Source organism: Peromyscus leucopus, chromosome 16_21 (genome assembly GCF_004664715.2).
Source record: "Peromyscus leucopus breed LL Stock chromosome 16_21, UCI_PerLeu_2.1, whole genome shotgun sequence".
Classification (NCBI taxonomy): domain Eukaryota; kingdom Metazoa; phylum Chordata; class Mammalia; order Rodentia; family Cricetidae; genus Peromyscus; species Peromyscus leucopus.
Window position 1 is genome coordinate 62,489,245 of NC_051084.1, and position 15,798 is coordinate 62,505,042.

General features: G+C 40.0%; 1 protein-coding gene across 1 annotated transcript in view; it reads left to right on the plus strand.

Annotated features, from left to right (window-relative positions):
- Window positions 1-597: 597 nt before the first annotated feature.
- Window positions 598-15,798, plus strand: part of LOC114692376 (transcription factor Sp2-like) — a 34,060-nt gene continuing 18,859 nt past the window's right edge. Inside the window, exons 1-2 of the mRNA XM_028868110.2 lie at window positions 598-734; window positions 1,332-1,456. Of these exons, the coding sequence (XP_028723943.1) occupies window positions 598-734; window positions 1,332-1,456 (262 nt within the window). The remainder of the gene's footprint in view (window positions 735-1,331; window positions 1,457-15,798) is intronic.

The window sequence follows — 15,798 nt, forward strand, 5'->3', positions numbered from 1 at the left end:
TTTCCAAGCAGACTCAGACATCTGGAATAACAGGATTTGAGAAGCAAAAATAGAATGAAGGATCTTTGGGGCCTGCACAGGATGTCATTTTCCTAATGGCCAAGGTCCTTCTTTCCAAAGCCCATATGGATTGATTCACCTAATGGTGGACACACCAAGCACTTTGTGATTGATACAGAGTGATGTCATCTCCTCATTCACATTCTCCCTCATTTTTGGGACCTGCCTTGCTGGTTCCTGTCTCCCTGTCTCCAGCGCATGCCCGGATAGCTGCCGATTTCATCAATAAACATTTTAGAAACACACCAATTAAATGTTTCGATCCACACTGACAAAACTGAAATATCTTTCTTTTTAATTTTAAACAGTGTCACTGGCTTTCACACCAGCATAGAAGCAAAAGCTCGAGGGATAGTGTGCTCAGAAGGAGTGGGGGGGGGTCTTATCCCCAGCTATCTATTTTTGAGTTTCCTAATCTTACAAAACCGCAAAGTGTTTCACTTTGGGGAAAATTTACCATGAAGAAATGGAGGGGAATGAGAGCTCTAGATAGATTGCCTCTTCTTGTGTGAGAAATCACCCGGCGTGTTGCTGATTATGGCCATGTTTTCTTTGCAACAAAAGGGAAAAGCAGCAGGGCAAGGGTATTTTTGTCATGAGCTTTTGACTGAAAAGCTCACTTCTCAGTATCCATCATGGCGTGCTGATAACTTTGAAGACCTCTGTACCAAAGGGTAATTAAGGGTGGGAAAGAGAGAGCTGAAACAGTGCCAGGGCTTTCACACAGTGTCTGTGGGCGCCTTTGTGAACTGCAGATAAAGACATGTTTCCCAATATTTCCAGGAACCTAGTACTATCGTCAGTATAAATTCTGGGAACTTAGGCTAACAGCAACAAAGGAGAATGCATGTGTTTCAAAGGTAAGAAAAGTATGCCCTCTTCAAAATTATTAGGTTTGAAGGAGGTGAATTGAGATATCTGAATGTCTAGAAACAATGATCTGCCTTTCCAAGAACTTTAGGCGGATGTAAGCAGGTCCTGTAACAATTACCGGGTTACTGTGTACACTGTAATGCATAGGTTCCCGTATGATTCTGCCCTGGCTTGTAAACTGCCTGTCAGTTGTTGGCTGTGTGGGATCGTCTCCTTTCCTCTATTCCATCACGAACTCAGCAGCACCACAGTCTTCCCTTGCCCTGTGCCTCTCATCCACGGAAAGCAGAGCCTTGCATAGTGTGCAGTCAAAAATGCCCATTGAATGAACTTCTTGTCTATGTTGATCCTATTAACCAGATAATTGCCTAATCTCCACTTGGCTTTGTGCTCTATAGACACAACCTAACAGGTGAAGTGAATAAAAGCGCTTTCCCAGCAAACGCTCTCATGAATAGGCTCTTTGGAGTGAGCGAGAATGTGATCGGCTGTACCTCAGGAAGACAATGTTCATCTCACACCAGTGAGCAGATTAAACCCAGGGCAAAGTTGACCCAAAAGATCAGACTTAGTATCAACACAAACAAACCCTTATAGAAATCCAAGGAGGCTGCACATCCAGCCTATAGATATCGCCACTTTTCTCTCTGAGCAAACATTTAAAGCAGACATTCCAATCACCGTCAACACTGTTTACTTGGGCTGAGGCAAAACTCAATAGGATCGATTCCAAGTCACAGAGCCAGTTAGACGGACCGGAACCGTGATAGGAATGGGAGAGAAGGCATGAAGTAGGAAAAGGGGGAGGGGCTAGCTTCAAAGAGGCACCGATAATATTCAAGTTGATGGAGAGCTGGGAAAAGTTGGGGGTTTGTAAGGTGATGATCTGCCTTCGGACAGGTCTTTTGCAGTCCAGGCTGTAAGTTGAACAGATCCAGTTAGCCAGCATTGCGTAGGGCATTTTGCTGTTGTAGAAAGTGGAGAGTATTCGCTCCGAGAAAGTTATACGACGCAGTTGCTTGCCTGTGTTCTATCCTAGCCCTCGATACATGAAAACATAAATAAGTGACATATCATAATATTTTCATGTTGGGTAACTACAGAGAATATTTTGGCAAGAGTGCTTAATCTAAAATGTTCAATTTTAATCAGTTTGAACTATGGTCTGTCTTTCTGTGAACTGAAAGCCACCAATCAATTTTCCTTTATCTTTTTTTCTGTTGTTCTCACCCAAGGCGATGCCTTTTGTAAAAGGGTATTTATTTTTAATGGATTTTTTAATGAATTTTTCAGTCAAGCTATTAATAATGCCATTAATTATAGGCAGCTTGTATTAAAGTGCACGCTGGCCTCTTAATCCTGACCCCCAGCTATTGGCTTGCAGCTAATCCAGCCTGGTGCTTGGCAGAGAAGGGCAGGCCTCAGCCAGCGGCTGCTAGGAAACAGGATAGGAAAGGCAGAACCAAGGGATAAGAGGGAGGAGGGAACGAATAGAATGTTCGTCTCTTCTTTGCCAGAGGGCCTGAAGTTTAAAGCCAGATGATGTGTGTGAGTGGGGTGGGATAATCCCGCCGATGCCATGCAAGCACTTAGGAAGAACTTCCCACTGGAAGGGTTTTGCTCTGCCTTCAAGGCCTGGCCGGTTTGATAACCCCACAGGAACACTGCGCTCCTTTACCTGAGGCGGTTATGTGCGACTGCCTCCGCTTCAATCTGCTTAAATCGACCAGACAGAAGCCTCCGCCACATAATAGATTCCAATCCCTGGCTTTCTCCCCGTCACCACTCCAGATTCCCAGTGTTAGGAAAAGTGTTTAATTACCATTTGCTTCAAGACAGTTAAATGTTCCAGGATTTCACCCTGTGGTGAAAATGTTGCTGTGGGTTTGTGGGGACGAGTGTAATGTATGTTTTTAAACTGGCAGGTAGTGAAAGTAAAACTATCCGGTTTCCATGGGTAACGAGCAAGGTGATGGGTGGTGTTGGGGTGGCTTTTTGTCGATTGTTGTGGTTGACAAGATAAGGTTCAGGAGAATGAAGGATGCTAGCTCCATCTGAAGTTGAAGGAGGAGAGGAAAATCAGAATTCCTGGGTCCTCCTGCCCTCTGAAAGGGAGTTGTTACATAGGATTGGAGAGAAAAATTTCTCAAATAACAAGGCCAGTCTAATCAAAATAAATAATAACCCTCACGTCACTTGTCTCTGAAAGGCAATGCTGTCGCTGTTATCCAGTGCAATGATTTGGGCATAAACCAAGGTGAAACCTCACTTGTATTTACACTCAAAATAAATCTGAGTTTAAGTCCTTAGAAAAACGATGAAATTTTCAAGTTGTATTTCATGTTGGATTGTGACAATATTTGCAATATATGTAGAACTGGAAGGTTTTCAGGGGCGTTTGTTTTAGAACCAATTAATTTGTTAATAATGCATTTCCCATCCATCCCCAGTTAGTCACATCATTTTCTTGCCTCCCTAAAAGGATTTCTGCCTTCAAGACAGAACACAATAGTCATGAGCTGTGCTTACGAGGACAAACTGGGAAGGAACATTGTATTTCATTAAATTACTTTTTATCTATCTGATGTATATTGTGTGTCTGGCATGGGTCTGAGGTTGTGTCCAATTTTACAGATACAGTGAGGAACAAAAGCAATGCGGATGCTTCCTTACAAAGCCTGATGTTTCGTCGAGGTGCCACAGTGATGCTGATGTCTAGTCACATTCTCTAAACCAGTGGTTCTCAACCTTCCTAATGCTGCCACCTTTTAATACATGTTCTTCATGTTGTGGTGACCCCTAACTATAAAATTATTATCGTTTCTAATTCATAGTTGTAATTTTGCTACTGTTACGAATCATAATGCAATCATCTTATATGCAGATGGTCTTGGGTGACCCTTGTGAAAAGGTCATTAGATCTCCAAATGGGATGTGACCCAAAGGTTGAGAACCACTGCTCTAAATAGTTTTTCTCTTTGTCTAGTCATATAGATAGATAGTGACAATTATTCAAAGGATGGCCCCTGCGCATGGCAAGGGTCATCAGAAAAGCATATGGAGTCTGGTATCAAAGACAATAAAAATAGCTTTCTTTTTCTGTTACAATGACCTGTTATGGATCTTGAATATTTCTGCTAGGGTTATAGGGATGTGACTTCTTAAATCTTAGAATCTCTCTGATCATATCTATATGGTGTCATATGGAAGTGTTTTATGATAAATCACTTTACTACCACTTAGAACAATGCTTTATGTTCTTTCTGTTGTATCTGTTCCTGAGGTCTTCCTTGCTAGGAAATACAAAGAAATCCCTTCATTGTCTCGCTATTATTTCTTTTCATCTGTGTCCTTTTAAGCTTCTTGTAGTATAGCTATTGCCTGGACAGAGTAGAGGAGATGCCCTTCAAAGGCTCCCTATTTTCCTGTTAGATGGGAGAATACAGCCTATGATTTAAGAGGGTAAGCAGTTCTGGTTCTTTTACCACTAGGCTATGTGTTTGCCCAGTATGCTCTTAATTTCTTGGTAACAGATGCCAAGAAATTCTCATGCAATAGAAGATGAAGTTGGAACTTAGGCCTTCTATTGAGAGAAAAGGGCACAGAAAGGTGACAATATGAAGCGAGTGGTACCATGATTTTAAATTAACTTTTTAAAAGTTGGTCTGCATTCAGCTGTCACTGTTCATTTTATTCTTTTGTTCCTTAGTTTGACCTTAAGAAAATAAGCCTAGACAGCTTCACCCATGTTGCTTGAGCTCACTGATGTTTTCTTTCTTCATCATTAAGGTATGAGTAAGAGTTCCACTTCTCAGAGTGATGCAATTTGATGAATGCAAGGTATTCCTTCCGGGATCAGGAGTATGGATTCAGCTTATGACCATAAGCATATACTGTGCTTCCTGCTTCCTGACACTGCAGGAATTAAAAACATATCATAGTAGTACTCATCTCTTGAGATGTTCACCCAAAGAAAATAGTTGTGCTGATTCCTTTGGGTTACCCCCTGTGCCTGCAATTGTTTTGTTTTGATGAGATCATAATTTATTTATTGGCCATTTTATTTGTGAGTTTAATTATAAATCTTGAACTCCAATTCTCTCAGTCAAGTAATGCAAATCTAAGATGCATTCCCCCCCCCCCCAACATGCTGTACAGCCTGCTGAGTTCTTCGGCAAGCTCCCTCATGCTTCAAAGCATTAGACTTAATGTTGCTTATTGCTTATCTGAATTCAGATTAAAAATGAAACCCAGTTAGGACACACTGTTCTAATTGGGTTTCAGACATTCTATTACTTACATGGTAGTTACAGGAGGTGCCCACATACTTTTAATTTTATGAGCACCTGACCTGAAACTGAATAAAAGAAGGTTCTGTGCTTGCATTCGGGAACTAGACAGTCTTTCCACTAGATTCATGCTTTTGTAAATTATGTCTTAAATCAGTGGTTGCATAGAGTGGAATCAGATTGCTGCCATGACGCTAGATTCAAGAGAAATTTAGCTAACATGGATGTGGTTGCAGGAGTCTCTCTTCAGAAAACATGGCAGTTCAACCTTCTCTGTCAGATTAGTTGTCCCAAAGTGTTTCTGTATTCTACACTGACTTTAAAAAAAAAAAAAAATCTCAGCCGGGCAGTGGTGGCACACACCTTTAATCTCAGCACTTGGGAGGCAGAGGCAGGCAGATCTCTGTGAGTTCGAGGCCAGCCTGGTCTACAGAGCAAGATCCAGGAAAGGTGCAAAGCTACACAGAAAAACCCTGTCTCAAAAAACCAAAAGAAAAAAAAAACTCAACATTTTCTAGAACAAATGAGGCCAAGAACCATGTGGCACAATTTTCATTGTTTGCTTCAAATGCTCCGATGGTTTTTATTACAAATTCAATGATTCTCTCTCCTTTTCATCCTGACTTTCCCTAGGAAGTGGAGCCTCTTGTTGCTCTTCTACAGGCCACCTCAGAGTTGTCTCAAAGTTCAACATTCAATACAGCTTTGCTATCAAGACAGGCCCATTCATAGCTCAGAAGCTTGGTGGTTCATTCGAAGATTTGTAGTGAAGAGCAGGACTAGGAAACACAGAGGGAACAATTCTCTTCTATAGTATTTATTTTGGGATAAATAGGAGACGCTGGAGCCAGGCTTTCTGAACACAGACACTATATTTAGTTCATTGGGCAACATGTCTCTGTGAATATTTATTTTGTGTCTCAGCTCATCCTAGGTCTTCAAAGTTCTTTTTAATTTTATCTCCAGCCTTCATAAGCTTTATATTTATGGGTTACATATAACGTCTACTGCAAGTTCCAGGAGTTTTTTTTTTTTTTTCAAAAGAACATTTTGGGAAGAGAGTGATGCAGACCCTGAAATTCTGTTTCATTCTATTTGATTGTCTCACTCACAAAATTCACAGTTCTTCTGCTGTGTGGAAAATATTGCACTTACACACACTGAGTACACAATAGAGTAATATGTACAGTCCCTGTGATTACATTTGAAACATGCATGGCATGGGCTAATGTATGGTCTTCTGAGAAAAAACCAACATCAATCTTTTGTTTTTCCTAATGGGTAAAAATCACATCTCTTTTTAGATATGTGACAATAGGCAATATCATAAGAGGTTTTAAGATGTGTAACTTCAAACTTTTCAAATCCCTTCTCCCTTCCACATACATCCCAAAATAAAGAGAACAACAAATTCAGTGTCTAAATGAAAAGGAATCAGTGCCTATGGATCCCGGTGTGAAAGTCATGGCTCCACTTCACAGCCATGACTCACTCTCCCCATTTCCTCGTTCAGCTTGCGGGGGGGTGCTTTATATGATGGAATGAACTCACCCTTGTTTTCATATGCTTCCTCACCTCCACTTTACAAAGGGCCTTTGTTTTCATTACCTCATGCTATGCATGCTCTCATTTTATGCAATACTTTACGATGACAAAAGTGACCCCTCTCCTCATTTTAGAATAGAAAATTGAGGTTTAGAACATTCAAGTGAGATCCAACACCATGTCACACCCAAATCACAGGATTCAGTGCCAGGTCACCATCTGATCTTACCTTCCATCACTCTGCACCGCATCATAATACATCATTATGTTAAAGAGAATCAACCAGACTCCATAGTGGCAACAAAGTAACGATAGAAATCCCATTAACAAGTTGTATTATATGATGTAGAGGTATGCTTTCCACGCAAAAGTTATTTGTTTCTAGTGTACTTTGGAATATTTATTCTGTACTCTTCAAAATATAAAACAACCCCAACTTCACACCAGACTAAAGAGAGTTTTTCTTACAGGCCTTTAGGTTTCATATTTTCTTTTTCTTTTTTTTTTTTTTTTTTTTGGTTTTTCGAGACAGGGTTTCTCTATGCAGCTTTGCGCCTTTCCTGGAACTCACTTGGTAGCCCAGGCTGGCCTCGAACTCACAGAGATCTGCCTGCCTCTGCCTCCCAAGTGCTGGGATTAAAGGCGTGCACCACCACCGCCCGGCATGGTTTCATATTTTCTAAGAAGAGAAAAAGACACAAAGCATTGGCAATGGATGACTAAAAATACACCAAGACAAAATTAAATCTGTGAACAAACAACTTACTAAAATCATGAATTATTTTAATTAGTAAATCTAGGGAATTCTGCCTGAGATATCTTAGGAATGAAAAACAATTCCCAGTAGATTTTGAAGAAGACAGTATGGTGGTCTTAACAGGTAGACAGAGATGTGTGGATCTCTGTGAGTTCCAGTCCAACTCAATGTATATAGAGAGTTATAGGTAAGCTGGGACTATATAGTGAGTGAAATCCTGTCAAGAAGGAGGAAGTGGAGGAGGAAGAGGAGGGAAAATGATTCTGAAATAAAGATGGTAGATTAACTTGTCTTTGGTGTGGTTGTAGAATGGCTGTATTCTCTACCATCCTTGAACACAAATTTCCTAAACTCAGTCTGTCTCCCACTTACTGACAGACAGTGAGGGCAAGGCATATAGAATGTGTTTTAGGTGTTTTACCATCTGGAAATCTGGGTGAAGGATTAGAGTTGTTATTAAAGCACAGAGAAAAAGAATAGGATTTCATGGCAAGGTAACTACCATGTTTCTATGTTCCCTTTTGGTCAATCATTACACTCTCCCTCTCTCTCTCATCTTTTATTGATCGTCAAGGAAAAAAATACAAGATAGTAGATCATTATCTATATTAATAATTAAGTGGAAAACCTATACATATTTCAAATCCTTGGCCTAGTTGATTATTTTTCATATTCTTTCATGTCCTTTTGCTTTGATCTCTCCTAATGGCATGGCTTGAAAAAAATGTATTCTGACCTCTTTACATTACTACGAATATTCTACAAAAACTTAACAGTAGAACTTCCTATGATCCAGCTACAGCACTCTAGGTATATAGCTGGTATATCAAATCCCTTACTGTAGCTAACTGAATACCCATCTTTATCACTGCACAATTCTCAATAACCAAGTTGGGGAATCTCTGTAGGTATCCAGCAAACAATAAATGGGTAAAGAACATGTGGTTCTGTACACAGTGGGGGACTTATACCCCATCAGGGAAATGGATGGACCTGGAGATCACCGTGCTAAGTGAGATAAGCCAGCCTCACAAAGCGAGCATCCCATGGTTACTGCTAGATGTGCCATCTGGGTTAGGCATGACTTAAAAGTAAACGGAGGATTATTCAGGATGTAGAAAGAACAAAGGAGGAAGCACTTTGAGAAAAAGTGATGGGGGGACTAAGTGTGTTCAAAGTACCTGTGGAAGTGTCATAATGAAACTCCTTTGCATAGTGAATATGCATTAATTAAAAAATAAAGTACATAAACTAGAAAGCCCTTTTCTAAGGTTTCTGGAAAGTAATTTGATGTTGTCCCCAACCTCCCAACTTTCCTTTGCCTAGGGAAGTTCATATGGCTCTTGCTTTTCTGTCTCCTGTCACTCTCTAGTTATTTCACTTTGACAAAACTGGGTTATGGATTCAAGGGAAGAAGAGTAAAAGAACAGAAAGAGACCCATCCATGCTGGAGAGTCTCTACCTTCCCAGTGGGAATAGACGTTTGTTTGTTCTTCACAGGAGTGATGAATACTGATCAGACTAAATGCTAGACCCACAGGGAAGCCAGTTGTGTGTACTATAAAATACTCTGGGTCCTGAACAGGGTAACACACTTTATGATTTCAGAAAGTACTGATAAATCTCAGTAAAAACCAGGTAAAAAAAATTTTAAAGCAAAGTAAACAGAGAGCCTCAGGGACTGTATTTCTCTCTCATTTCTCCATTTCTATGTTTTCTCTTAACTCTTTACAGCACCTACCCTTCCAACATTTCTCTAGGGAGACACACAGTCCCCAAGGTTATAGAAAAAGCAAGAATGACAGTCCATGAACATTGAGAGTAAACAAAGGCTGTGCTTGTGTACAGAATCTGTTTTATTCTCCCAGTTTAAACCACTCTCTTCATATAGCCTTGTGAATAGCACAGGCAGCTCCTGGAATGTAAGACATACAGAATCCTGGGAGTGAACACCATCCGACCTTTTCCCTTTCTACCCAAGCTTGTCCATTGCACAGACATGGCAGAACCATGTAATTTTAAGGTAGTTGATAGAAAAGAATATAGATGTAAACATATGATTGAAGTGGATTTGCCCCAACCCACACTAGTTTTGTTATAACTTGTAGGTCTGTCTCTTATTTAATATATATATATATATATATATATCTTCTTGCAAGAAATTTCAATACATGCTGGGATGTGTAGAGTGTATTTTGTCATCACCTTCAAAGAACATAGTGATCAACAGAATTTTAGCTCACATGTATGGGATGCTAGAGAGTAAAAACGAGTGACTTTTTCTTTCACTTTTGGTATTATTTTCCTGCAAAGTAGTAAAGAAATCTAGTACAGTCTAAAAGAGCATGGCATTTTGTCCCAGTGAAACTTAGGCACCTGAACAATAATTTTAGGCCCAGTCAAGGGCAACTGCATTTGTTTTATGTATTAATCATGAATCCTCTAAATTAATTTGCCACAGCATTGTTAGTGCTCTGGTTCTGTGGTAGAGAATTGAGATACAGAATGAGGAACTACATTTCACATATTCTTTGCTTCTCTTTGCCCTTTTCCTTAAGATCTTAATCTTACCGTAGAAGGAATGTATGTGCAGTTTTGCTCAGTACAAGTCAAGAGAAGTGAAAATTTCCCCTTCCCATCTTTTTCTTGGAAGGCAGAAGGTGAGGGAACAGCAGTACATTGACCTTGTTCTCAGGGTCACTTCACAGCACCCCTTGAGTTGTTTTTATGAGACCCCACAGTGTCTCCATTCTGGTAAGAAGAGTACCCCCACTTTATTAAAAAGATCAGGTTGTGGTAAAAAAAAAAAAAAACAGCTCACATCAGATAGTTCACTTTTACTGAATTTATAGTATGTGTCTGGGAAAAAGGGAGAAATCCAAATTTCAGAAATGTTTGAGTAAAATCCTCAGTAATCTGCATTTTAAGCCATGTCTGAAAATGACTCCATGCAGAATTTTAAGTCTGAACCACATTTCAGAGTTATCAAGGAAAGTATAAAGGTTAGAAATGAGTTAACCAACAATATGAGAAAGACACTGGTCTGTTTGGAATAAAATGCTATCAATATACCTATCGTTACAAGATGTGAAAATGGCCGATAAAAATTATTATGGAAAGACACTTCTGGAAATTAAGGCTAATTGAATCCTCATGATGCCAGAGATTGGTGACAATTGTTTGCTAGGTGTTAGTTCTCAAAGCCACTCTAAATGCCATTGGTATATTAGGTGATAAGTCATCCCTACTGTCATTTAGGAAAATAAAATTTGCAGTGGTGTTTGTGGCTGAATTTACTTACAGCTTGAGTAGATGTATGTTTTTATGATTACTTAAATTACTGTGATCTAAACCTGGGAGTTACATTCTATGATTGCTGTGTCTCAACCTGTCTATCACCGTGTAGAATTGTTCCCTGTGCCATAAAACAAGTGACTAACACAGAATAAAAAACATGCAACATGTGTTAAAAATCTGCCAATGTATCTTCTAGAGTAAACTCCCATTCTCTTATTACTGTTCTTGGTTGTTTTATTGTGTTTTCTGTCATCTATGGCTTTGGCAATTTTATGGAAAATCCGAAGAGAGGGCTTCATGGTGTTGAGACTTTGAGGAGAGAAATTCAGTGAGAGCCTTCCTTCATTGTGCTGAGTCAGTGGGAAGCCCAAGAGTGATTGCTCTGGATTAGATAATCAGGGGCAACTGGTTCCTTGTGGAAGACTGGATGCAGGAAGCATCTTCTTTGGACCCTGTCCCTTCTTGCACTGACATATATTACAGGAAAGCCCTGCCCCCACAGGCCAGACAGTTGCTGGGTATCTTTTTGCCTAGCACAGGGAGGCTGATCAATTAGTCCATTTAGCAAGAGCTCCCCAGCCAGCCTCTCTCTGGAAAATAGGTGAGAAATTCTTATATTCCTCTCAATATGTTAATCAGACGACTGGTATCATAGTCCTCTAACTGTGTAATACCAGTCCCCCTTGGCAGATATATTTTATTTGGATAATGATGTGAAATTTAAGATCTACGTTTCAATTGTGCAGAGCCATAGGCAGTTGTCAATTTTAGTGACAGACATAGACCTCGAGCTAAATTCCTGTGCACAAGCAAAAATTCCAACAAGCGTAGCACAATTCTGGTCCCTTAATAGAAATACATTCTCTCCCATTGAGGGGCAGTATTTTTAAACCATTCATCGCATCCCTTGGTACCAGCAAATCATTAATGCTCTCGAATATTTCCTCTAACATGGGCACTGGTGACTTGAGCTATCAACTAGCCTGACAGGAAATCAGACAGCTATAACCGGATACTCTATTTTTTCTCCAGCAGAACCATCTGATTACATACCATTCTTTATTCCTCTGCAGTTTCTCTAACAATGTTGCTAGTTAACAGATCCAAACTCCACGCAAAAGAAAAAACCCTCAGCGGCAAAATTTCTAAGACCTCGGGATCCACATACTGGGGAGAATTCCCACTGCTGCTCTTGCTGTGGGCAGTTACATTAAAGCAACAGCCAGCTAGTGAACTTTGTGGCCTAGGGCGACCATAATGTGATGTGCAGTCTTGCCCCTCAAGGTCACCAGTTCAAATCCAACCGTGGCTAATGGGGGCTGTCAAGTGTCTGGTTGTTCTAGGTAAAATTATTTGTCAAGTTGGTGAAAACATGAAATGGATCCTAAAGCAAATGTACCAAAATCAACATCACCATTAAACCCTGCCCATTGGCACCAGGATTTAAAATTTAGTGAGTTTTAACTCAATAAGGTAAGAAAAGGAAGGAAGAAAGGATAGAAATTTTATAAAAGATATATTTTCATACTAAATTGCCTCTCTGTGCTGTGACCTAAAAATAAATACACTAAGACTTTGTCTAAGCAGGGAGCAAGGGAATTCTGGAGCAAAATCTCTACTTACCTGCAGTATGAACCAGGGAGGCCAGTAGGAATTGGCTGTGTTTTCCTTCTCCAATAGTAGACATGGAGGAACTCTATCATCTTTCCAGGTAAAATCAGTAGCACAAACCTTTAGGAAAAGGATATGGGCTGGGGCATGACACATACCACACCTACTATCTGAATTTTGTTTGTTCATGTGTCAGATGAGGGGTTTAATAAAACATCTTCAAGGCTTCTACTAACTCTGTGAGTCTGGGATTCTTGTACCTACCAATAATAGCATTCAAACAGCTTTTATTTCCCTAATCAATAAGCACCACCATCTTTGTGTGTGTGTGTGTGTGTGTGTGTGTGTGTGTGTGTGTGTGTGTGTATTAGATTTCCCCTACATGAATCCCCTATATCAGCAAACCATATCTGAAATCTTGACTCCTTTTCCCAGGTCTGTGTGCTCAGACAGAAGACTAACATTTCCTGAGCTTCAGAAACTTGAACATAACAAGGGAAATATGCCTATATCTCAATGTGTAGTGTCAGAGAAAACAGATCAGAAAAGACATGGTGAGTAAGAGCCTTGGACACAGTACACATACAGCAAGTAGTGGAGTCTTTATTAGTAATGATCTCTCTTACCTCCATCTCTCAAAGGATTGATTATTGCTGATTTCCTCACTCAAAGATTTCTGAAATTTGCACTTGTCTTTTTATCTGGTGTGCATTATCCAATCAGTAAATGTGAACTACCTGATGTGAACTGTAATTATCACAGTCTTAACTTTTTCAGTGAAGTGAGCGCATGCATCCCACTTTAGCGGAGCAACTATAAAGTCTGAAAAAAATGAAACAGTCTGCTTGGGAAAACCTTCAGTTAGGACAAAGAAAGAAATTAACACAGCCATATTCAGTTTCCGTACATAAGACTACTAGAGGGTAAGGGGGGGAGTGTGAACTTTGAACTTCAGTGTTCACATACAGTTTATTTCTGGATTCGGGTTGTACGTCCAGCTCTATATGCTCCTATACCCAGATACTTTCCTCTATCTAAATATTAATTAGGACTCCTTAATCAGCATTTCATAAATAAAACTGTCTATGATTTCCCTCTTGATTACTGAAATTCTTGTGATCACACTTACCGATCCAGAGGAGGTTTCTCAAGTGTGGTGTGGCTCATTCTTGGTTGTAAGGGCTGTTTCATGCAACCTAGGATGTTTGTGATTGCTTCTAATCTTTACACAATAGATGCCAATAACACATCCCCAGTTGTGACACTCGAAATGTGTCTGGTTATTGTCATATGTCCCCTAGGGTGGCAAAGTCTGCCAATTGAGAAGTACAGATCTAGCGGCTTCACTGGCTTCTCCAAACCATCTGGGATATTGACACCAAGGAAATGTAAATAAATAGCTAGCATTTTGCCAGAGAACAAAGCCCCTTCAGAGTGCGTTGTTTACCCAACTTCCAAGTTACCTGCAGCCTCTTGGGTCCGAGATGCCCAGGTTAGGCTCCAGACAGATGTGTTTGGCTTTAGCAGTGCCTTGGGATTTGGAAACAGGAACTAGAGAATTGAAGTTAGTTTTTATTTGACAGTTTTGAAATTCTGTGGCTATTGATCTTTGATGTCTTCCAGATGGAACATGCAATAACATACAGCCCAGTTGTTGATTAAAAAGAAAAGTACCATACTACAATTGCCAGGAAAACTCTGAAAAAAAAAATAGTTGTAGCAGAAATGCATCTACAAAGGACACCACCGCAGTAGGAACTGGGGACTCAGTAGGGCAAAGAAACAGAGTTGGGGCCTTTGAGGTTTAAAAAGTTAGAACAATGAAGCTTGTCTGTGTACCAACCCATGGTCCCTCTGCTTTCAGAAAGCTATAACAGTAAATGCAACTTTCTCCAGAGAACTTTTGTTTTTGGCATTTAGACATCATTATGAATGTGTCAAGATAACAGAGACGTTAAGCAAATATGCAAAGTAAACTATTGTACCACAACAAACACCCTCTTGGGGACAGAAGAAAAAAATGGCAAGTGACTTGGCCCCATGTGATGTGCATGAGTACAGAACGAATCCACGGGACCTGGCACTCAGTAGTTTCCAACTGGGGTCACTGACAGCAACCATTTATAACAGAAACGTAACTGGTGTCTTCAAAGGCCCTTGACTTTGGAGAACACTGTGACAGTTTGGCCATGCCTCCTCAGTGTATTGCTATGTGTCCACTGCAGAAATATATGAGGGACAGTTCTCATTCTGCTTATGTTCTGTGGTCTGAAATAATGCCCTTGCAGTTGTCAATACTGGCTTGGTTTTTTTTTTTTTTTTTTTTCCTTATGAATCAAACTTTGAAGATATTGAGGAATGAGATATTTGGAAATGGATGACTTTAGATGACCCTACTCTGCATGTGCTTGTGATCTGGGGGGAAACTATGATGATGGAAAGGAAAGATGAGTGGAATCAGATATGTGCTACCCCTTTGCTGAAAAATCATTTCAAATTTTCTTCCCTCCTCATTTGCCAGTCACTAATTTCCTGCAAGACTGTGAGATGTGTTCACTGAACCAACATTGTAATGAGAAAGCAACTCACCAGTTTCATGAGATGCTCTCTGAGTAAAAGCTCAGATTTTGAACTGTTTGATGGGCTGTTCCTCAATGGTACCCTCTCCCTGATCTTTAAAAGGAATCTAATAATATTCACTTTCCCTACCTGTTTCCCTTTCCAAACACAAGCAGTGGTATATGTACCTTTTGATATTTGAGAGTTAAAAGTAGCACAAGATCCTTCTCAAAGCAAAGATTGTCATCCAGATTAGGCATACAGTTTCCAATAATACAATGGAGGATCTTTGCACAAAGATATTCTATACTTGTATTTTTAGCCACAAACAAGCTACAGACAGATTCATCTCCTTTGAAAAATAAAGGAAATAGCCGGGCGGTGGTGGCTCACGCCTTTAATCCCAGCACTCAGGAGGCAGAGGCAGGCGGATCGTTGTGAGTTCAAGGATAGCCTGGTCTACAAAGCGAGTTCCAGGAAAGGTGCAAAACTATATAGAGAAACCCTGTCTTGAAAAAGCAAAAAAAAAAAAAAAAAAAAAAAAAAAAAAAAGGAAATAGAAGATACTTTACAAACATTGCAAAGAATCACAACATGCTGTTTGCCTTTTCCAGTAGTTTTAACATGAATTCTGTTTGTATTTAAACGAGGCATGATGTTTAGTCTCATACTTTCTTCCAGTGGATATTAATATACAACCCTAAGCAATGTCCTCAGTTCCTGTTGCATCCTGGGAGATTGTAAGCTGTCTGTGGGTGATTTGTAAGATGGAGGGCTTGAAAGAATCTAGACTCCATAGGAAGATGG